The sequence below is a fragment of the Alosa sapidissima genome, chromosome 14 (assembly GCF_018492685.1).
Source record: "Alosa sapidissima isolate fAloSap1 chromosome 14, fAloSap1.pri, whole genome shotgun sequence".
Lineage (NCBI taxonomy): Eukaryota > Metazoa > Chordata > Actinopteri > Clupeiformes > Clupeidae > Alosa > Alosa sapidissima.
The window spans coordinates 2,871,412-2,896,541 of NC_055970.1; the positions used below are offsets into that span (position 1 = coordinate 2,871,412).

General features: G+C 44.3%; 1 protein-coding gene across 4 annotated transcripts in view; it reads left to right on the forward strand.

The window, feature by feature from the left end:
* The window catches only part of LOC121681419 (carbohydrate sulfotransferase 8-like), a 231,310-nt gene extending 217,662 nt beyond the window's left edge, over positions 1–13,648 (forward strand). For all 4 annotated transcript variants that reach the window (XM_042061156.1, XM_042061155.1, XM_042061154.1 and 1 more), the window contains 2 exons: positions 3,941–3,978; positions 9,604–13,648. In XM_042061156.1, coding sequence (XP_041917090.1) covers positions 3,941–3,978; positions 9,604–10,674 — 1,109 coding nt within the window. In that variant the 3' untranslated portion in view covers positions 10,675–13,648. The remainder of the gene's footprint in view (positions 1–3,940; positions 3,979–9,603) is intronic.
* The last annotated feature ends 11,482 nt before the right edge of the window (positions 13,649–25,130 follow it).

Genomic DNA, 25,130 nt, shown 5'->3' on the forward strand with positions numbered 1-25,130 from the left:
AATGAGGGCACTCTGGCTGTGCAGTGAAGATCGCCTCACCGCATGTCTAGCAACATGAAAGGTGTGTGTGTCTGTGTCTGTCTTTGCCCATGTCTGTGTGTGTGTGTGAGAGAGAGAGAGAGTGAGGTGAGGTGGGCTGGGAGGGGTCACTTTTGGTCAGTTCTCTCTGGGGATGGGGGTGAAAAAAGAGAGCCCCCCCCCCCCCCCCCTCAGAATTCTGTCTGCCAGCGCCTCTTTTAACAACCTCATTATGTCCAGTTGTTTCTGTCCTACTCTCCTGTCTGCCTCTGTGCCCACGGAGAGATGGTGTGAAAAAGGACGTGTGTGTGTGTGTGCTTGTGTTTGTGTGTGTGTGTTTCATGTGCAGTTTTAGCATCAAACACTTTTGTCCCAAGGTCTCCTAAAGGGGAGAAGGCAATAACAGGTCGACTAATGATGCAGGGCAGGGTGTGTGCTTGCAAGACTTCAGCGATAACGTTTATGGGTGACGCATGAATATGCATCGGCATGGCGTGACAGGAGACCTTGGTTAGCCTGAAGGTTAGTGCTGCCCAAGGCAAAACAAAAGCGAAAACCCTTGACGGAAGACGCAAAGAAAAGGAAAAGAGCTTCAGACCGAGCGAGGGGGAGTTTCGTAGAGAAAAAGCATCAGGCTTGCCTGGTGTCCCTTTAACAGGCTTCTAATTCCATATTACGTAAGACTAAATGGTTGAGCAGTGATTGTGGTTAAATGCTATTTAAGTGGGAAAAAATAAAATAAAAGATAAAATGGACTTAATATATGGCCATCATCTCACTCTGGGGCATTGTTCAAGCCTCATTGGGCCATTTCACAAGAGTTGTGTAGCAGTGTCCAATTTAACAACCCATGTAACAGCCTTAGTCTGTGACAAAACCAAAATCAATAGAATTAACATTTTTGCTCACGCAGAATTGACTGGGTGTGAAATTGCAATAAAACAAAGAATGACTCAGAGTAATTATTTACATTCTCTGAGAGTTGTCCGTACAGCACGCAAGGCAAAAAAAAAAACAGAAATTTTTCCCAAGACTCTAACACACAGTCAAACTAGATGTAAATGCACATAAATACAAAAGTAATTAAATTATACAGTGCACTGATAATAACGACTTTAGTTTTATACGTATTTATTAGACATTATTGAGCAATTACCATCTCCGTACAGCAATAATTATAGCAGAGTCTCGAGCCTCTTTGTTCCTAAGAGAAGTATTCCCACATTCCTGTTTATGTGTAGAAGGGAACTGAGGAGCCATAATGATCATGTTGACCATGTTAAGGACACATTGATCTAGGACTGGCTAACCTTGTGTACCTATAGCTCAGCTTAATTGTGATGCTAGCACACAAAGGTCAGGAGCTCAACCTTCTGAAAGAAAAACACAGAGAGAGAAAGAGAGAGAGAGACACACACACACACCTCTGTTTTCCTCCCACTGTAGTTGTACTTGGCTTCTGAAACCTTCTCTGGGCATCTGCCCCAGTGTTAGCAAGATCCCCCAGGTCCTGAAGCCCTCGAGGTTCCTTGGACATTCGTGTCCCAGTGGTCAGTGGCAGACGGTGGGCCTGTGAACTCCCCTAAGCCACCAGATGCTATGCACTCTATATGCATGCTGAAAGAGTCTCTAAATAGACCTTCGGCCAAATATAATTTTATTCATTCAATTTTGTAGTGTTCATAACTAGATTTTGAAAACTATCTGAGTAACTATCTAAGTTCAATATCAAATTACTTGATTTTATGCTCACACAACATCCCAACTTTAAATCTCCAAAACGTTAGATCATCAGGCAAAATTAAGTAAAGTACTGTAAGTGGCACTCAAAAATGCATTTCTAATGTACTGTTCAGTCATTGGGACACTTATATCACTGTAAGCGTCAGTTGAGCTTTACACACTTCTCAACAGCCTCTGCATATATTTCCACAACCCTAAATCTTTCTAAAAACATTCTACCGCAGCTTCTCGCTGGTGTTAAAAAATGCTATTTCAAATGATTAACACATTATTACAGCATTGTGCTGTCAAAAACTTCAGAAAAACATCCAACCTCCACCTTTTTCACGGATACTCAGAAGAGCTTTAATGAGAGGAACTGTAATGACATCTCTTGATGTTCCAATTAAACTTTGTCCATCAACGCATGCACCGCCTCTCTTTTAGCCATGCTGGTAACACAGATGCACTTTGCACTGCTATGCACGCCCCAATCTCCAGCACTAGAGGCTGGCTTCTACTCAGTGGCAGCCTTGGCTCTTGGTGTATACTGTAAAGGAGTGCTGTGGGCTGGAATGTGCATTTGCTCAGGCACCGTAGGCACTCTCCATTAGCTGTGAGGCCTCAGTGGCTAATGCTTGAGCGGCTGTGAAGGAGTTTACGTGGGAACACCGGGCATGGTGCGGTGCGGTACGGTGCGCTGCGTCAAGCTGAATATTCCCAGACTTCATTTTCCCAAACGCAAAGCGACACACGAGGCCAGGAGTTTCCGACTCTGTGCTCGGCTTCGGAGAGGAGCTGGGATCAATGAGCCCTTAAGCACCTGGACAAGATTACAACATGTCAGAATGTGGGTCACAGGCCTCTGGCTCTCTTTCTCTCTCTGTCTTACTCTCTCTCTCTTTCTCTCTGTCTTACTCTCTCTCTCTTTGTCATTCTTTCATTCCTTTGTCTGTGTGTGTTGCTCTCACTCCCATTAGCTATTTCTTGCTTGTTCTCTCTGGCTCTGTAAATCAAGCAAATTTTCTGTCTTATTGTTTCTTAGTTACTCTCAACCTCTGCCATTTTCCCACTGCTTGCTGTTTATCTGTTTATCTCTCCATCTCTCTATCCCTCCCTCTGTCTCTCGCTCCTTCCCTCTGTTTTCACTCTCTCTGTTGTTTTTGAGAATGCAGACAGTCAGAGACACAAGCAAAGAGTCTGTGCGCGCCGGCTCTCATCTCAGATGCATACTAATACAAACGCCGCGTTCCGTGCTGTCCGCCCCTCTTCAAACTCAATATGGCGACCGTATTAGATGGGGCCTCGGATCTCATCATTTAAGGAGCTGAGGATGGAAGATAGAATTGGGGTGGTGATGGAAGGGGGCAGGTGGGGTGTTGGGAGGGGGAGGACTGATGTGTGCGGGTGGAAGAGGGGGGGGGGTACACCTGCGCCCCCTCCCCAATCCCCTCCTCTTCCCTTTTATCTCAGTGGGTCCCCATCACTTCCTGCTTGAGATTGGAAGTGACAGGCCACTCAGGCGGAGGTGTCTGGCCGTGGCCATCACAGGAGAGGAGAGGCCGGGTGAGCTGTCCGCCTGATTACCCCTCAGCCAGGCGGCATTGGCTCGGCCCGGTCTCACGGGGGTGGACACGTCCGTTCGTCCACACGCACACACACACACACAGTACACACACACACGCACACACACACACACACACAAGAATAACAGACACAAACTCATAAGAGACTTGCACTCACATGTCCATCCACTTACATACTGTACATGCACAAATTGTACATTAATAAATAACACACACGCACACACACTCATAACAACATGCAGACCTACCTTGGCCTACCCTGTTTAGGGCACACACATTAACTCAATGCTGCTGTCTCTCTGGGCCAATCCCATCACCAAAACACAACCAGCAGTTGAGCCTAAGACTCCATTTCCCAGAACTCTCTATCAGGCTGTGACTTCATTGTCTGCCATTCTCATCCTCCGTGTAATGAAATAACACCTGGCGCGAGGGTCCTTCAACAAACCATTTCTCCTTAATGTTCTTTGACTCTGCCAAAGATGTTGATGTTGTAGCTCTGTTTGTAAATGTATACTCATTAGTAATACATTCCTTTTTCTCTTTTTTACCTTCCCTCCCTCCCTCCCTCCCTCCCTTCATCCCTCCCTCTCCACCTCTTTCTGTCTCTCCAGAAGGGAAGTTGAGTGACACCACGCGGGAGGTGAGAGGGGTGAGTTGTCTTTGCACACTGCTGAGCCTGTTCCCCATTAGTGAGACCACAGGCTGATGTATCATCTGAGGATTGACAAACTCCACATGCACTTTTGAGAAAAACACAGTTGAAAATCCAGAATCAAGTGACCACTATTCCATTAAATGTATTTTATGTGATATTAGTTTAATAAACAATATGACACCATTATCTCACACATACAGTACCATACAATTATCTCACACATATCTCAACCATACAGTATTATTTTATACTACTTGGGGCAAAAGGCTCAAATTTGTGGATATGCCGGATAGACCTTGTTAGACCTCGGTTGACAACTTCTTTCCTGCAACCAGTTAGCGGCGAACAGTGAGCGGCGAGTAGCAACTCCCCGACAACATCGCCGGCATTCTGGCACCGAGGCAGGTGTACGCGAGGCAGCAGGGCCTGTATCTCTCAGAGCATCAGACGCGGGGGGGCTGGGGGGGGGGGAGGGTAGAGGGTGGGAGGGGGGGCTGCAATCCTGTGGGATCTTAGCTGGTTTCAGCTTTACGCTTCAGTGCTCGCAGGGTTGCTCTGGAGAGGGAAACTGTGTGCGTGTGTGTGTGTATGTGTGTGTGTGTGTGTGTGTGTGTCTGTGTCTGACAGAGAGAGAGAGAGAGTTTGTGTAGGGAGAGAGTGTGGGATTGTGAGTGAGTACTGTATGACTGTGTGTGTGTGTGTGTGTGTGTGTACTGTATCAGTGAGAGAGAGAGAGAGAGAGCGAGAGAGATTGTGTGTCGATCTGTGTTTCAGTCAGCATGTTGGTCTGTAGGAGATGGAGAGTGGTGTTTGTGTTTGTGTAGATGAGTCAGGAGTCATCTGTATGCAAGCATACACACTCTTATAACTGTGTCCATGTGGGAATATGAATGTACATGCTTACGTAGAGGGTAAGGTGTGTGTGTGTGCGCGTGTGTACTATTAATAGTAGTCAGACTGCTTGTTATGTTCCGCATGCCTGGGCTAGTTTATTTAGGTGTGACCTCACAGTGCTCCTGCCTCTTCTATGATCATCAATAGTGTGTGTGTGTGTGTGTGTGTGCATGCATAGATCTGTGACTGTTGATGTGTTGATGTGTGAGTGTGTGGCTTTTTTATCGCATGCATATGTCTCAGTCTGTGAAGTCTGTGCATGTGTGATTGTGCATGTAAGGGTGTGTGACACTGTACCTGCAACTGTGGGTCCAGATGGGCATGCATAGGCAATATTAGTATGTATCTGAGTTTGTGTGTGTGTTTCTGTATTTGTGTGTGTGTGTGTGTGTGTGTGTGTGTGTGTGTGTGTGAGAGAGAGAGAGAGAGAGAGAGAGAGAGAGAGAGAAAGAGAGAAGCAGCCATTCAGAGAATCATTGCCTCCACCGAAGCCTCCTCCCAACGTGGCCTGGGAGACATTCCACATCTGCGTCGTCCAATTACAAGTCAAATGAGCCCTGTCCCATAACAGGCCTAATCATTTTATTAATAGTGAAATTACGATTATATTCAATCCAGTGGCTTTAGCACTCCATGATGATTCCTAATGACATCGAGTAGGGTTACCCACGCTTTGCCACTAGGCAACTTCATATGACAATCAGGACGTATTAAGAAGTCTGATGTGGGAAATGGTGTAGTATGTTTTCGGGAGATGTATAATGCATCATAGTGCAGTTAAATCGGAAGCCCGGTGCAGTTTCGCTGCACAGTAAGAGAGCATACAGCAGGAAGGAAGTTGCTGTTAATGTACACTGACTAGTAGAACAGCGCCATCAAGTGACCAGTTTAAGAACACTGTCAGTAAACACATAGAGACACCAGAAAGCAACTTTTCTGGTCTGTGAAAATTATTGATGCTCTGGACCAGGTATCTGATTTCATTATATTGATCCTTCAACTAAGTGGAATCAATAAGGAATATTTCAAACATAGTTCCTTAACTGATATGTCTACAAGTTGCTCATCTAAAAAAATGAGCCTTAAACCAAGGATATGAGAGGCCACCCTCTGTCTCTGGCTTTTAGAAATATTGTTCTAAAATGCTGTTCTAAAGGTCTTCAGGCATCATGGATCTGTTCAAACTGGCAAACTGGTCCAATGTGAAAGAAACCTTCATTGCGTTGCCTAGGCATTCTGCACAGCAATTACAGATAAACATGAGACAACATAGGCCTGCATATGGTTACCAAATAGTACAGTAAAGGGCAAAGGAGATACCGTAATCCTATGGCACACTTAGTGGCACATGTTGCTGTGGACGAGGATGCAAAATATCACTACACTTTTGTGATACGGTGGAGGGTCCCTGCAGACAACTAGAAGTATTTGAACTTTGTAAGTGTACAGAACAAACGAATAAAAAGACGGTCAGTGCCTACATTCTTTCTCCGCTCGCCGCCATTGTGACCACGATTGATTAATGTTGTTTTGGTCCCTAATGAAAGTTTACTCTCATTATTATCCAAAAAAGACTCTTGTTTGTTCTTAGACTGGAGTCCTTTAATGCCATTAAGGCAGGGACAGACATTTCCTGTCTAATGAATGGGTGCTCTTTTTATGCACACAGCTTTCTCTTCCTGATAATAATAAGCTACCCCAATCCATATGCCACAAAAGACAAGATAGATTTCATTTTCAACAAATTGTTGAAAATACACAGTATGAATACAGTGTAATGTATGTATTATGTACATCATAGTTGTACCGTAGCTTGCACTGATACTTATGCATTGGACCATTTTTTGCAACATAATTTGGGTTGGAAACTTTGTTCACAGATATTTTGCTGATCAGTGCGAAATACTGTATGTAGGCTATTACATTACATTCATTTAGCGACACTTATTGCAATCTCGGTAGATTTACATTAATACTAAATCTCTAATTAAATTTTCGGATATTTTTTAGATACGCTCACAGTACCATGAATCCATAAACTGTCTCTGCAGCTAAAAATTCTCCCTGCAGAACTCCTGACCATGTCTTGACCAGTCAATCAGTTTCAGTTATATATACTGTAGGAAAGTCCTCGTGCTATTGGTTTGGGACTTGGACATGGTGGCCGATCGACAGCCAATAAGCCACTTTCAGACATGACATCCAGACAATATAATGATGGGACAACCACCTCTTTTACGTAAGTCGGTTCAATCAGACAGTCGTTGGTTGGCCTACCGAGTTAATAGATTCGGTCACTGCATGGTTGGCGTGCCCGCAGGGGGATTTATGATGTGTAGGCTGTTTGTATGTGATATAATAGCCTACTTTCCCCAGTAATGTAGCCTATGAATTTCCATGTACACAATCATGTAAGATGCATTAGAAATAAAGGCTTCTGCGATCGGTTGATAACTCAAACTTGCTGAGAAACTAGACACCCGTTTGATTACATTAGACTCATGCAGTAGCCACGGTTATGGTCTCACTCAGAAGCCTATTGCCGGTCTCCTCGTAATCAGCCTACAGGCAAAATTCACTTCTAAACATAACTTAACACAGCCTAAAGATAAGTGTGTGATGTACTTTCCCATTGATAATGTGTGAATTGCCATGAACACAAGCATCTAAGATGCACTAGAAACAAGGCTTGGTTAATAACTCAAACTTGCCGAGAACCAAGACACTGCTTGATTACATTAGACTTGAGCGGTAGCCATGGTTACATTCGGTCTCGTTCAGTAGGCCATAGTGCTGGTCTCCTCATGGCAGCCTACCATGGAGCCTAAAGTCAACATTCACTTTTAAACATTTATTTACTGTAACATAACTGCCAAGATAACATATGTGTATTTGTATTAGGCCCGGATCTCACGTGGACTCCAGTGTTCAAACATGACCCTCACGCATGAACATGGCCTGGGTGGATCTTGTTCGTACCGGAGTAATGATAGTAACCCTGCTGAAAAAAACAGCCTGACCAGCTAAAGGTGGTTTGCTGGTTGACCAGCTTGTTTGACCACCCTATGATGGTTGACTAGCTTGACCAGCAAATCTCTTGCGAAAACATACCTTCAGCTGCTTTGCCCAGTTTACAATGGTAATTTAACTGGTTTTAGTTGTCGTACCACCTCAAGCTGGTCATTTTAGTTGGTGTTGGTGGTCTATGTTGCTGGTTTAACTGGCCCTGCCAGCTTATGTTGGTCATTCTAGCAAACCAGCATGACCATCTTACACCAGCTGTATCCCACAAGACAGGCTGGTCACACCAGCATGACCAGCTTCCTCAGTTGGTCACGCCAGCATGTCCAGCTGGTGGCCCAACCAGCTACACCAGCAAAGACCAGCAAGAGCTGGAAGAAAACCAGCAAAGACCAGCTAATACCAGCTAAAACTAGCTACCAGCATAACGGTGTGTTTCCACACACCGAAATTTCGCGTCACTCTCATTGAGGTTGAATGGAGACGAAATTCGCCCTGGTTGGGCGAAATGAAAGCGCATCGCCGAGGCAGGCGAAACAAAGTTGGCCAAAGTTTAACTTTATTTAAATGAGGACCATTCGAGAACCAATCAGGTCCGCGTCTTTGTGTTTGGAGGCGGGAGTTACAAAAAAGTCTGACCAAGATGGCGGAGACTACCTGAGCTGTAACACGAACATTTGTATGTGATTAAAATGTTTCTACACGAACATTGGCACTTGTATCAACACGAATTGTGGTTTATATGCCACACGAACTTAGTCAGAGCACATACACCACTAAATAGACCACTATATATGTTAGTTTAAGCACTCTGTCTTTTTAGCTAGCTGACAGGCGAAATGCTAGTATTTTAGGACATTGGATTGCATTGTAAACCTAGCTAGACAGCTAGGCTACAGTACATGCTGCAACACAGGTATGAAATATATTATGTCTTATTGACCTTGTTGTTTCTATGAACATGAATTGTTGTTTGTAGGCAACATCAACTTAGTTGAGGCATAAAGACCCCTGGATATCTTCATTAAGTACTTAAACGTTTGAATTAGCTGATTAGCCTAATTAGCTCCCTTGTCACCTCTGGCTAGACACTGCAGTCAAAAGGTTAGCGGTTTCGCCGTCACGCCCCCGAGGCGAAATATCGCTGGCCGAAAATCGCGAGGTGTTTCGCTGTGTGGAAACCCACCGTAAGCTGGTTTCTAGCTGTTTTTTTTCAGCAGGGAAGTAATAAGCAATCGCTTTGGACAAAAGCGTAACCATAACCAAAACCAAGTAGTCTGGGTAGTTTAGGTGAGGAGGTTGACACACCACATAGGCTACTCTCGGGGTATGGTGCACAATATAGGTTCAATAATGATGATTAATAATGGGTCTGAAAACATGTATTTTACTTTCCCTTAAAAGTGCAACGTGTTTCCACGTTTATCGTCCTCATCCTCACATTTTAAATTATATATAAGATCACAAATAGCTTTTTTAGTATTATTTTAAAGAAGCTTTGTGTGATATGTTCAGATCTCGTATAAACATATCAAAATTGGTTTGACACAAATGTGTCCCTCGTAGCCAGTGCTAAATGGATTTTTTGAATGTGTCAAATACATCCAACGTCCAATATAGAACCAACTTTATTGCGGTTAATGCAGTTAATGTGTTTCAGTTCATCCTGGTGTTTACACTGGAAATTGTTGTCATGTCTTTCAGAGCAATGAGGGCCTTAAGAGTCCCATCCCGCCGATGCAGTTCCCTGCGTTTGAGCCTGTCTCCCCGGGGCCGCCCAGCCACGACGCAGACTCTTCTCAGGTGACCAAACGCCACAGAAAGCTCTTGAAGACCAACCCTGTGATGCGATCCCAGGGCAAAGCTTCCTTCCTTCCTCCTTTATCCTCCTCCGACTCCTCTTCCTCCTCCTCCGCTGATCCTTCCTCCAGCCAGAGCAGCTTGGAGACCTCCCGTGTCCTGGAGGCGCGGCGCCGCTGGGTCAGAGAGGTGTGCGCCAAGTACAAGACCAAGATCCCGCAGAACATCACGCCACAGCGAGTCTCCCGCATATTTGTGGAAGACAAGCATAAGATCCTGTACTGTGAGGTGCCCAAGGCGGGCTGCTCCAACTGGAAACGGGTCCTGATGGTCCTAGCAGGCATCGCTAACAATGTCACAGGGATCAAGCACAACGCCGTCCACTACGGCAACCACATCCGGCAACTGGACAGCTACAACCGGGAAGGGATTGCTTACCGCCTACGGAACTACACCAAAGTGCTGTTCGTGAGGGAGCCCCTGGAGAGACTGGTCTCGGCCTACCGGGACAAGTTTGAGAGCCCCAACAACTACTACCACCCGGTGTTTGGACGGCCAATCATCAACCGTTACCGTGTCAACGCCTCCAAGGAGGCTCTGCGCACTGGCAGCGGCGTGACGTTCCCCGAATTCATGCAGTACCTGCTGGATGTGCACAAGCCCGTGGGTATGGACATCCACTGGACGCCTGCCAACCACTTGTGCCACCCCTGCCTGGTGGACTATGACTTTATCGGGAAGTTCGAGACCATGGGGGAGGAGGTCAACTTCGTGCTCCACCGGATAGGGGCACCAGCAAACCTCACCTTCCCCACCTTCAAGGACAGGAACCCCTCAGCGGAGAGAACTTCCTTAAAAATAATGCAGCGGTACTTTGCACAGCTCAATGCCGCTGACTTGCAACGAGTCTATGACTTCTACTATATGGACTACCAAATGTTTAATTACTCTAAGCCCTTCCATGAGTTGTACTAAAAATATTGTCCATTACTTAATCCTTTCCCTGTCAGATCTGCATACCCTCTCCTAACTATTTCTCTGACATTATATCATTTTAAGCTGCAAGGAGCAGTGTTACGCAACACTGTCAATTCAAACTACGCAAACTACAAGAGTAAGACTAACTAACAATAACTAACCAATTGCTGTCTTTACTCTCTGATGGAGAGATGTCGAGACTGCTGCTTAAATCTCACCAGGTCTGAAACATGATCTCTCTTCCCATCTCTTGTCTTCTCTTCAGTTCCCATTTAAGGTAGAACCTCTTACCATTTAGACACATGCAGCCAGAATGACACAATTCAGTTGATACCCTGCTACTCCAAAGAAACTGAAAGGGGACCGTAAGGACCCCCGAGAGGCAGCTCACAGAGCTGGCCTGGATCCGATGAATACCGGAGTCGGTTGGCCTGTGGGGAATTTTAGGAGTAAAGCATATCCCCAATCCATCACCCCCCACACCACCACCACACATAGTGTAGGTAATCCACCATTGTACCCTTTAGCAAATACACACCTGGGAAAAAAAACACTGTCACAAAGCCTTTACTGACAACTATTTTGGTGAAAAAGGGCATTCAGAAAACTATATATATTATATTCTATTTTTATATGTATTTCTATGATGGGTTAATGGGGATGATGGTTTTGAGCTTAATCAAATCTTTGTATGAGTGTATGTATGTTTGTGAGGTTGTGTGTGTATTTCTTGTTTTCCTCACTAAACATTTCATTAATTTGAAGTTTCACTTTAAATGTACTCTGACCTGACCGTTCGCTCATTCAGTTGTTGACCTATTCTCTTTCCCTTGATTCAATGTCCCTGTAAAGCGATGGTAGGACATGCTGGTTTCGGACAGTACGCCTCTCAGTCAGACCACAGTGGGCCACCACTTACATCACCTCGGAAAGATAGAGGTAGATAGAGAGGATAGACGGAGACATACACAAATAGACAAGGAGACCTCAGCGTACCATGGCTGCAGCTTTATCAATTCATTAGAGGACGTGAGTGCATGAGTGAAAGAGTGTGAGGAAGACAGTGGTGGCAGGAAACAGTGAGAAAATGAGAAGAGTGATCAAAAGAGAAGAGGATGATGGAGAGAGAGAACAAAAGAGAATCCCTCACAGCAGGTTTTATTCTAATCTTACCTATCCAAGTCGTCTATATGGCTGTGGTGATCTGCTTTCATCCCTCTCTGCTTCTTAAATCACCCGAGAGAGAGAGATAGGACGACAGGCAGACAGAGAGAGTATGAGAAAGAGAGAGAGAGAGAGAGATAGGACGACAGGCAGACAGAGAGAGTATGAGAGAGAGAGAGAGAGGACGACAGGCAGATAGAGAGAGTATGAGAAAGAGAGAGAGAGCTGGCCCAGCTGGCCAACAGCCCAGACATGAGAGAAGCTCTCCACGTTCAGAACGAAGGACTTTGAGCTTTGTGCGTCTCAACAGTCTTTGGCTTGTGGCACATGATCCGGTGCGAGGGCTCTCCTCTCCAGCACGAGATCAGAGCCAAGAGCTCAGAGCAGGCTGAGGCAGACCGGAGCGCTGACGTGCTAACACCACTGCCAGCATCGCCCTCCGAACAATCCACTACTGCAGTGTACATACATACTGTATGCTATCACCATATTTGTTGATGCTGCAGCTGGAATATAGTTATTTCTTAATCCCCCACGTGTGTAGTCTGGAAAACAGTATTAAGTACTTGAGGAAAAGGCCAGTTTGAGAATGTATTTAATGCTGTAAACAAGTAACAAGTTGTGGCTGCAGTCTATTGGTAGACCAAAGGAAAGGACACAGCTTCCAAAACGATCACGTTTGATAATTCACTAGTAGCATAGTTTAGCACAGTGCTAGGTTTAGCAGGAATCTATTTTCCTAACCAGTTGCAGTTCAGTCTGATCCAGCCATCCTTTGTCTGTCTAGTCCAAAATCCACCATTTGTTGCTATCCCACAATCACCTGCCACCAGGCCAGGAAGATAAACTTGTATTCTTTGAATGTAACTCGGTAACAAAATGGTTGTACATCTATAGTAGACTTCTGTGAATTCTGTTGATACGTATCAACAAGACGTATCATGCAAACACTATCTTGTTGAGATAGTAAGGGGTCAATGTCAAATAAGCCTAGTCAGTTGTTTAGCAAAGATTTGAATTGCAGTGTAAGACACAAAAACGTAATGACTTTGCATTAACAGAGTAGCCAGTTTGTGTCTTGCTCAAAATCAGGTGATTTGGCAGTTCCAAAAGTTAGGTCTTAATGTGATATCACCCCCTTTTTCTGCATCTGTAAGTTCTTGAAGTTGTGCCAGTACACGTCAGACAGTCTACAGACGTGTTATTCACTAATGTGCAGGGCACATGTACGTGCAGGGCACACAAGTAGCACTATTTATTTTCTACATTACCAAGGACAAACAAATGCACATTATCTACATTCTATTTTCCGTTATTTTCATATTTAAGTATATTTTTGAATGAGAGAGAGTAAATATATAATAAAGTACATATAATGAAGGAATATATTACAGAGACAAATACAGTATATATCAGATTCTAGTGATGTAGTGTGTTGGCTTTGCCACCCCCCTTCCCCCTTCAGAAAAAAAAAGTCTGAGGATTCTGTGGAGCGCCGGGTTTTTGGCTTAAATCTTTGGGTTGGGTGTTGCATAAATCTACATAAATGCTAATCCCCTACCTGCGTTCTCGTTTGTGGGGTTGTTTTGGGAGTAACTGTCAATGCACTAAAGATATATCAAAACTATGTAAGGTAACAAGTGAATGTATTATCTATCGTAGGTGCAAAAGTGTACAAAGTCATGGTCTCAAGCCCTTTGCCTTATTTGACACTGCCAATCAAAAAGTGTATATCAGGAAGACCTTTTTCAGGTGGCTGGTTTATTTCTGCTGGGTGTCTATGAATAAATGTTTTGTCTGCTTTTAACTGTCTCCCACTTTTTTGATTTATGTCTACATTTACGGTTACTCATTATGGGCATTATACACAAATGTGTTAGAAAAAACACAAACTGTGTTGTCTCTTTCTAGACATAGAGATGACAAAAAACAACACAAGTTATTAAAGTTATTATTATCAACACATTCGTTTTAACCCTCATGTTATCCTTGGGGTCAATTTGACCCCAAGCAACGTTTAACATCATAAAATATATGGTTCACTTTTTTTTTTTTGCTTCATGTTTCATGACTTTTCCTCAGTTGAAAGGTACAACAGAGTTAGCATGACATTTGTACAATAATTTGTTTTCAATGTCCTGTACAAATATGTTGTACATTGATGTTCTTTGGGGTCAGTTTGACCCCAGCTGTATGAAACGTAGGATACATGAATATTTGACACATTATGGATATTATTATTTGAATAGTATGAGAACATATTGTTATTATCATTATTACATACACAATTACATATTACATATAAGTCATTTTGGCAGGACTGTATAAGTCAAAAGGGGAAGCAACAGCAAGCCTTTGGGCTGCTGACACTGGATGGGCAATATTGCCAGCCAGGGTTCCAAGGTTCATAAAGGGGTGTGGGGGTGGGTGGGATTGTTTTGTAGGGCTTTTGATGGTGGTTATTACACTCTTGTTAAGTACCTGTCACAAAAAAACTGGGTAACAATATGAATTACAGGGCTTGAAAACGAAATTATTTTTCAAATGTTCCGTTCCGAACGGTTCAGGTAGGCCTATGTTTAACGTTTTCGTTTCTTGCATGCGTTCCGCCACCAACATATGGGTCCTGAACCGGTTCGGAACGCAAAATATCATTCGTTCTTAAAGTTCCGGCAGTGTTTGGCGGGCCTATCAAGTCTTTTTGTGGACTTTACCTTAGAATAGACGTACTCATTATTTCCCCTTGATTTAGCCTATACCGTAGCTATGCCCAAAAATAATAAATCACAGGCGGCATCTAAAAACATTCAGATGGGCTATCCATCCCATAGCCTACAGACTTACTGTAGGCCTAACCTATGCCTATAAATAATTTCTTATCAAAAATATTTCTGGATACGTGCTAAACTCCTTACCTGGTTGAAGTTTTATCCATATGGAGATCTTCAAAGGCTTGCGCTATAATTCCAACCCTGTTTATAAACGAACCTGTCTGTTGCTGACAAGGCCTATCTCAAATTTCCCGTTTAACTCTTCTACATAGAATAGGCTATAATTGCGCAGACATTTCAAATCCCAACTTTAAAACGACAAGGCGTGGACAGGCAAAATAGGCTATTACGCATAGGCTACAAACAATTTCCAAATCAGTTTCAGTAGCCTACGCTACGAGCTGGCCTAAGATCCGAAGTGGCAGACGGATAGGTTACATTACAACAGCAAGACAAAATATACACATTTGGACCAAAGGTCCATTTATTTCTTTTTTTCTTTTTTTCAAACTGCAGAAATCAAATTATTAGGCTGTTCACCTACAATCAAACGAGTAGAACACTTAGGATATGCTTTTGTGAAATTTTATAAAATATATAGAGAATGAAAAAAAAAAAACGTTATTAACAGGTTTTGTCGATTTCAGAATAACGTTTCTGTTCCGGAACAGTTGAAGACCATTTAGTTTTCGTTTCCGTTTCCGCTCCTCGTAAAATTCCGTAAAATTCCGTTCGTTTTCGGTTTTCGTTTTCGTTCCTTGAACCGGTTCGGAGCCCTGATGAATTATCATCATTTTCTGAGGGTTTATTTAGCTGGGGTCAAATTGACCCCAAGGACAAAGAGTGTCGGTAAGATAAGAGTTAAGAGTTAAGAGTGTAGCTTTCTCCAAAATTACTATACAGAACATAGGTTTATTTTATCTCTTATCAATATCTACATGCCACAGTCTAACCTGGGAGGAAATTCTGTGTTGTATATTAGAGGTCCGAGCCATAAACTGGCAACCAACATTCCCGGGGCAACAGAGAAGCAAAACATTTAGTGAACGCATTTTAATTGCAAAAGTTAATACCGACCTTTTTAGTTTTAGGTTTCCAAGTCGTGTAATTCTGGTGAGTTATGATACCACAGCTATAGAGAGTGATGTGTCATTCATGTGGATTAATGATATTTTGGGTAAAAAAAGTAAAAAACAAATTAAAATGCTGTAAGCGATTCTGGATAACATCACATTTGTTGATATTTGAACCAAACACCAAAGAAAAAATGAAAGCGCAAGCTCACCCCTCCCCTCCCCAAACTCCAGTACCCCAATTTCAGCTGGAACAGGTTTGTTATGGTCTGCGGGACAGACTTGCTCCACTTGTTTCCAGTTCATGAAGCTAATATGGTGTACGAAGACCAGGTTATTTTAGTGTACTTACAGAACAGATAGCTAGCGAAACGTGATATTCACTGAATGTGACAAAGAGAGTTAGAGGTTAGAAAATCTCTTAGAATCGCTTGCGGTATTTACTTTTCACAGGTGCAGGGAATTGCACCTGTGATTTTCTCTCAAGGTCATAAGCTTGCTCAAGCTGCATGTACACTTTTAAGATGTCATGAGACCACCGTGTTATGAATGACCTTTGTTTAATCCTCATGCACGTTATTCAAATACGTTTGCAAACTTCAGGATCTCCCCTGATTATTATTCTTTCTGCATAAAGGTGAGCAAGACATCTAAGGGTTTAAGACGTGTATTACTCACAAAAGTCTATTACTCTCTTATGGAAAAATGGCATGGTGTGCAGGTAGAGATTCAGAATCAATACATCACAAGATGGATTTGTTCCAAAGGAAGTTGTCATGAAGGGCATCAGTATCATTGTAAAAGGCCGATGCAAACCTTGAGCAAGTCTTTCAGTGACTTTACTTATAAGATCCATAGAAATACTGTAGATAACAGATACAGTAGATAATAATGCTGAATGAGTCCTTCAGTATAGCCAAGCACATCTGTTTTACTAGGACTGTTTTTTCACCTACACGCATATATTTACTGGATAAAATGTTAAACTTTTCAAACATTCAGACATGATATGCAACCTAAAGCATTGTAGATAACATGGACATTAAAATGCATCAAACTTGAATGACAGTTGAAATTTGAAACTGAAAAGCACACTCATGGTGGAATGTTGAAGAATGGTGAAGACGGCCCTGTGTCTTAATTGGAACTGGTACACTCTGAAGTTCAGCAATTAATCGTTTGTGAGGCATAAACAGACAAATAAAGGTGATGAAACACAAACAAATAACTGTCAGAGAACAACAAAAAAAGACGTTTGAACTCTGCATTTTCATCATGAAAATAAGTTTGGGAAAACTTGCAGAACACCCAGAATGCAAATGAAGACCCCTGCCTGTCTTCACATTTGTGGCAGTGGAGAGCTGGGTGACATCTAAGGCAAACATTCCTACAGAGCGTTTCATCAGATGATTATGATCACACTGCCTCTAGTTTAGCATTCCTGTCTGCCCCCCCCCTACATAATTAATGCTCAGTGGCATGACATGCTGCCATAGTGAATAGTTTATGAAGATTTTATTGCAATTCAAACTCTCATACAGTTGCATTACAGTACAGAGTGAGCTTATTCTTTAGAAGGCCTCTCTCCTCAAATGCAATGTTTCTGTAAAGAGAAACTAAAGTTCATCAGAATCTTGGGATACGCCCGCTTGACAACAGAGCTCTGTTCTAGAATCTTTGGTTGCTACGGCCAAAGGCCAGTCGTTAGTTCTATCTCTCCCGTTGTCAAGCGGGCGTATCCCAAGATTCTGATGAACTTTAGTTTTGAAACATCGGTATTTTACTTAGCCTGCTGTCATCCGTCTAGCTAAAAGTAAGTAAATGTATCACTCAATTACATCACACACTCAGAAGTTAAAGGAACATACCGAGGATGCTGACACACCAGAGCAAGAAGCATAAACCGAGGAGGAGAGATATCGTAAACTTGCGTTGGAATAAGTTTGAGTTACAACTGACATTCACACCGCTAGGGGGAGACAACGCTCATATTGAAATCAACAACATTGAAAACATACCAAACACACCACTCCCCGTCTGGTATTCCTAAATACCACTTCATTATAATTATTCAAACATGAACTGGTCTGTTAGGAAGTCTCTACTTATTCACAGAGTCCTCTGGTGGAACAAGAAGGACTAAGTCTGAAATGGGCCTAAGGAAAAGGTCCGTCTTCATGCATCACCTTGACCTCCACAGTTCGCACCTTCCCATCCTTGCTGGGGCAGGCCTTGGTCACCAGCCCTATTGGCCAGAAGTTTCTTTTCGTCTGAGAGTCTTTCAGGAGTACGACGCTGCCAGGCTTAAGGTTTGGCTTGCTGCTTTGCCACTTGACGCGTGTCTGTAGAGTAGACAAGTATTGCTTCCTCCACTGCGTCCCAGAACACATTGGCGAGACTCTGCACTTGTCGCCACTCCCTTTTGCATAAGTCCTTCACATCAAATGTGCCTGCTGGCGCTGACAATGTTCCGACCTTTTGAGTGAGAAGAGTTGAGGGGGTAAGTATGATTGGGTCTGTAGGGTCAGTTGACACAGGGATCAGAGGTTGTCCGTTGATGATGGCTGCTATTTCAGCCATAAGGGTGGTGAGTGTTTCGTGAGTCAGCCTCGAAGGTGTTTGTAAGAGCATTGAGTACAGTATTCTTTGTGCTAAGCCTAACATTCTTTCCCAGCATCCACCCATATGGGAAGAATTGGGTGGGTTGAATGTCCATTTGCATCCCCTTTCCGCAAGGTATCTGTCAATTTGCTCACTGATATTGGATGGAATCTGCAGTTCTTTGCAAGCACCAACAAAACTAGTGCCCCTGTCGGACCTTATCTGTTTGACGGGGCCTCTGATGGATGTGAATCTTCGGAGAGCATTAATGAAACTTGAAGTATCAAGCGCTTCAATTACTTCTATGTGCACAGCTCTCGTACTCATGCAGGTGAACATGACTGCCCATCATTTGCTGTCTGAACTCTCACCTCGTGTGCGACGTGTTAGGATGGACCAAGGCCCAAACACATCAACGCCTACTTCCGAGAAAGGAAGTCGCCCCGCAATTTGCGGCAGGTGACACATTTATAGATGCTGCTGCTTATTTTCCTTTTTGCTCCAATTATCCATAGGCCTGCTGTCCGTATCGCCCCCTCTGTGAACAGGCGGCTTTGGTGACGTATCTGCTCATGATGATGTCTTATTAGCAGTGCTGCGACATGAGTGTGACCCGGAATGATGAGAGTGTTCTTTTCATCTACTGGTAGGTCCACTTCGGATATTCGGCCACCCACCCTCAGCAGGCCGACGCTATCAACGAAGGGGTCTAGTTTCCTGAGACGGCTGTCTTTGGGAACTCCCATTCCTTTGACAATGGTCTCAATCTCTCGACCATAGGCATCTTGTTGCACAGCGCGCATGATGACTTGTTTGGCTTGCAGCAGTCCTTCGACTGTGAGGGCTTTGCTGCACATATGCCAGCCCTTGCAGTTTTCTGCGTCCGTAGGCTTTGGATTCTTGAAAAGTTTTGCCGTATAGATTAGACGGGCCACGGTGCGTGTTAAAGCTCTCCAGCTCTTCAGCACAAGAAGCGCTCAAACCTCTGTGAATTGAGGTGTTCCTCGGAGACGTTGGTGTTTAGTGATGACACATGGGGACGTAGCTCTGTATCCTGAGTAGGTTCAATTAGCTCGTAGCAGTGGGATTGTGGTGACCTTGGTTCCTCCTCTGGGCCGGACAGAATCTTAGGCCCAGTAAGCCACACGCTACCATTAAGGTGAGATGCGGGAATAGCTCTCGTAGCTTGGTCTGCAGGATTGATGTCAGTACGGACATAGCGCCACTGTTTGGGTTGTGTAAATCTGCGAATCCGCTGGACTCTGTTGTTGACGTAGACATAGAACCTTCTTGTTTCGTTATAGATGTAGCCGAGCACGACTTTACTGTCAGTGTAAAACAGTGTATTGTCAAGCTTGAGATCAATTTCGGAGTGAATGAGTTCAGCAAGCTCGACTGCAAGTACAGCTGCACACAGTTCTAGTCTAGGGACTGTATGTTCCGGTCTTGGCGCCAGCTTTGCTTTACCCATGACAAACCCAGCATGGTTGATGCCATCCCTGTCTGTGACTTGTAGGTATGCCACTGCTGCTACGGCCATTATTGAAGCATGAGATGGGGGTGTACATTCTGGGAATCTGGACGCTGTTGAGGTTTTTAAGAGAGTCTCTCCATCTAGCCCATTTTTTCTCTTTCTCTGGTGGCAGGGGTAAATCCCAGTCCGTGGCATCTGTAGTGAGTTTGCGTAGCAACGCCTTGCCCCTGCGTGTAAAGGGTTTGCTTTCATCTGACACCTGGAAGGTAAAGGTGTCTGTTTTCAGGTCCCATTGTATGCCCAGACTGCGTTGTATTGGCGGATGGTCAACACCTCGGTCTAAGTCCTTCAGGCTGGCAGCGTGGTCATTGGGGGAAAGGCACTCATGACTTCTGCACTGTTTGAACCAATTTTGTGTAGTCTGAGGTTCAAGCACATTTTGTGTTGCTTTGAGTAGACTGACTGCAGCATCTGCTGTGGGTAGCGACTTAAGGCTATCGTCCACTTAAAAGTCTCTCTGGACAAACTGACGTCTCTCTCAGACAAACATCTGTCTCGAATTCAGACTCAGCCTCCTGAGCGGCCCGCCTTAGGCCGTATATGGCAACAGCTGGCGAGGGACTGTTCCCGAAGACGTGCACCCTCATTCTGTATTCTGTCATCTCCTTGTCGAGATCGTTGTCCCTGAACCACAAAAATCGTAGGAAATTTCTGTGCTCCGTCTTCACCAGAAAACAGTGGAACATTTGCTGAATGTCCGCTGTGACAGCCACAGGCTCTTTCCTAAACCAGATGAGGACGCCAAGAAGGCGGTTATTGAGGTCAGGGCCCGTCATGAGAACGTCGTTTAAGGAAACGCCTTCGTGCTGGGCACTCGAGTCGAAGACCACTCGTATTTGGTCCGGTTTTTTGGGGTGGTACACCACAAAGATGGGGAGATACCAGCGTTCCTCTTCCTTTGAAAGAGCTGGGGCAAGCTCTGCATGCCTGTTCTCAAAAATCCTGGCCATGAATGAGAGGAAGTGATCCCTTGTCTCTGGTTTCCGTTCTAAGCTGCGTTTGAGTGACAACAGGCAGCGTAACGCTTGGGCCCTGTTGTTAGGTAGGCGCTGCCTCTGGGGTTTGAATGGGAGGGGCGCCACCCAGCTGCTGGACTCGTTCTGGCAGAATTCCTGTTCCATTACGTCCAGGAAGGCCTCGTCTTCAATGGAAAGTGCAACTGACTCATCCTTATGTGTTGTTTGGAAGAATAGAACATCCCAAGCTGTCTCCATCACAGATGAGCTGCTCGTGAGTCTTTGAAAGTTGCATGTCACTGTACCTCTCTTTGACCATGAAGCGGTTAGGAAGAAAGAGACTGGGACGTCCATTGTCCAGAGTGCTTGTGTAGAAGGTATTCACATTAGTGGGGGTGTGCAGGCCTCCCAGGCAGACTGTCCCTATGATGACGATGACGTTGGGCGTATGGGGAGTCGTGAGGGCCATTTAACTGTTCTCTCTCTTACTTTGTGGACTCTAATTATGTCTCGGCAAGGAGGAGCATTATGGGGGCCTGAGGGTCCAGTTTGGGAACCTGGTGACTCATTGGACGAAGGTGTGCATGATGTGCAGCAGCCTCTGGGGTGGGTATTTCTGAGCGGTTGTTAGGGATTTCATTACATTCTATCAGTGTGGGTAAGTCCAGGCATATCTAGCCGTCTATGGATTCAACCTGGTATCCGTTAGCTCTTCTCCCAGCTGTATTGACCACCCCTGAACATGTGTTCAAAGAGTAAGGTGAGCTTGGGCCTGTTATGTTAAAGAGGCTGAAGAAATCTGTGCGGGCAAGGGACCTATTGCTTTGATCATCAAGGATAACATAGGCCCTGGTTGCTCTCTCTCTCTGACCAGTAGGAAACATTAGGGGTTGGAATTTCCGATCTGTTGTTGGGGAGTTTGTTGCATTCAATGAGAACAGGAAGAGGGATGCACGTCTTCTCATCTAATGATTCAATCATGTAGCCACATGCCCTCCTTCCGGATGTTTCTACACTGCCGGCACACGTCTTTAATGTGTAAGGAGATGGGGAGCTTTTGTCATGGAACATTTCAAAAAAGTCTGTTCTGGCAAGAGACTTGTTGCTTTGTTCATCAATGATCGCATACACTTTTGTAGCTGTCTCTCTGCGACCTTGGGGATACACGCTGACTAGACGGATTTTTGAGCAAGCTCTTGCACTCACCCCTTCACCGCATACGTCAGTGCACTTGGATGTTACAGCTTCTGGAGGCTGTACTTTTTCTCTGCCCTCCCTGCCGTTGTCTGAGATGGGTGGGGATTGTTTGGCTTTCCATGGTGATGGACCAGGGTGAAGGGCTTCGACATGCTTGTCACTCTTGCACTCCGCACATGTTATGGCTGTGTTGCAGTTCTTGGCAACGTGAGCTGTTGATGCACAACATCGGAAGCAGATGGAGTTCTCTTTGATGTACTGTTTGCGGTCTGTTAGTAGTTTGTCTCTAAAATTCCTACATTTTCCTAGCGGGTGAGGCATTTTGTGAATTGGGCAGTGTTTGGTTAAATCTGGAGAGTCCACTTTTGGCTCACTGTTGTGGCTAAAGTCACCAACTTGGGTTTTGTGAACTAACACTGACTGATTGGTATTACTAGTGGGGCTTCTGAGCTTGTCTCTCCTGGTGGCAGGAGCTGTGGGAGGAGATATGGTAAAACTAGGATCGTTTCTCGCTTTAGCTTGGTTGTGAATGAAGTTCACAAATACGCCAAATGGGGGGAAAGGAATCTGGCGCTCTCGTTTAATTTGAGAACCGTAAAACATCCATTTCTCCTGCAGGCTGTATGGGAGCTTTTCAACAATTGGAGCTACTCCTCTGGCTGTGTCTAGATATGCCAGTCCTGTTAGATACCCATCTTGTTTTGCAGCCAACAGCTCTTGGAGGAGGTCTGCTAACTCACGCAACTTTGCAGGTTCTTTGTTGGATATTTTCGGGAAGCTCTCCAATCTTGCAAATAGCGCCCCTTCTATAGCTTCAGGTGTGCCATAGCACTCTTCAAGGCGCTGCCAGATGGTCTTGAGCCCACCCTCGGGATCTCTTATGTAGGCTGCTTTTAACCTGCGTGCTTGCTCTGACGACTCTTTGCCAAGCCATTTTATCAGGAGGTCAGTTTCCTCTGCTACAGTCACACCAATGTTGTCTATGGTGTTGCAGAACGAGGACTTCCATGCCCAGTAATTCTCTACTCTATCGTCGAACTTCGTCAACCCGGTGGACACCAGCTGACTTCTTGCAATGAATTTAGCCAGATCTGCGGTTGCAGAACCATGATTGTTTTGATTAGGGGTGTGGTCAGAGGGAGGACTGAAAAGTGGATTTGGACTGGGGAGTGTATGGCCATTTGCTCCCTGCCATGCTTTATTGCTGATTGGGGACGGTTTGTGGTGCATTGTTGCTGGTGGCATTGGTTGCCTATGCCACCGTGGCTCTGGTGAAGAATTGCTAAATGGGCCTAGCAGGTCTGTTTCCCTTTCTAGCTTTGTCTGTTGTCTTGACAGAGAATCATGAGCTGTGAAGTATCTTTGATTTACCTCTGATCCTGGATATCCGAAACTCTGATCTTCATTTAGTTCTGCTTGCAGAGCTGCTGCTTCTGCAATTGCAGCTTCCATTTCTTTATTGCATTGGAGAGCTTCTAATTCAGCTTCTAATTTTGCTCAAGTTTCATCTCTATTTCTCTTTGAGAATAGGCTGCTCTGGTTCTGGCTGCTTGTGCTTTGGCTTTTGCTGATGCTAACATGGCGCTCTTTCTTGAACTGCAGGTTGATGCACGAGCAGACGATGCGCGGGAGGAGATGGATGCCATTGCTTGAGATCTGACCTCGAGTTCTTGCAATTCTGCTTCGGTGGAGTCGGCGGGTAGCTGAGCTTCTGTCTGAGATTCCATGTCGTATGGAGCAAGGGATCGGGGTGAACTACTTGCAGGTGGTTGTTTGCGAAGATTTAGTCGTCTTGACAGGCGAGGGTCTGCCTTTTTACTGTACTGGCCTCACTAATTTTAGCTCATTAGTTATCCAGCAAGTTAAACATTAGGCTATAGGATACAAAGAACGTCGATGCAGCTCGATCCTTTGTTCAGTTTCTCCCATTCCTTTATTAATTTTGTAAAACTGTAACACAGAAATACATTTCTTTCAGCTCATTTATGCCTTTTTAGATGCCTTTTTAGGAATATACATTTATGAATATAAATCACATAGAATATGACTGACTGCAACCGTAAATAACACACTTCATCGCTACCACGTTTCAACCACGCTAGCCGCCATTACGATATAAGAAACCATATCAATGAACTAAAATGGCTTATATTGCATGTCACACAGTTACCTAACACACATGTAGCAAACGAAATAATACTTACAGGCATTGCCCTCATAGGGAACCAAATTATAATTAAAGCGACTTATTGCTGTAAACTGGTAGCTGAATATTCACGAGACACTAAAACATCCGTGCAACTCGTACTTCTTTTCCGTGCGCGAGAGAACAGGAAGTAGGCGGAACACATTTCTGCATACCGGGAAAATGACCATTTCGCCCAGTAGATGGCACTCTAACACAACAATTGCTGAGAAACATAGAAAACAGTAAGCTTGACGTTTATGTCTGCTAAGACCATGACAAATACCAAGTAAGTAGAGGGGACAAATTTAAGATACGACTGGAACATACTGAAAAACCTGCCCTAAATAAAATATCAACACACCTTTCTTTTTGTTTTTTATTTAATTTTACACTACACACACATATCCCTTGGTGGAAAGAAAAACTGCAATTCACTAACATTTCATTGCATTAACAGGAATAACGCCTCAATCAGAATAAAAATACAGACACAATGACAACTACTCACTTTCAGTGATGTAGCTCAAGTAGTCCAGCACTTTACAACAAGACAGAGAGGGATAACACACACACACACACACACACACAGAGATAGACAGACAGACAGACAGACACACACACAGAGACACATAGAAAGAGACATATATACATACATACATACATACATACATACACACACACTCACACAGAGAAATTGAGAAACACATAGAAACACATACAGACAGAGACACACATCAGCCTATGCTGGGGTGGAATGTAACTCACCTATGGTAGAGTTGACAATGCACTCACTCACCTATGGTGGGGTGAATTCTAACACACCTACACTGTGGTGTGAGAAAGAGAGAAAAAGACACACACACACACAGAGAGAGAGAGAGACACACACACACCAGATTGTTTCCATTGAATTGAATTGAATTGAGACAGAGAGAAACACACACAGACACACAGAGACAGAGACACACA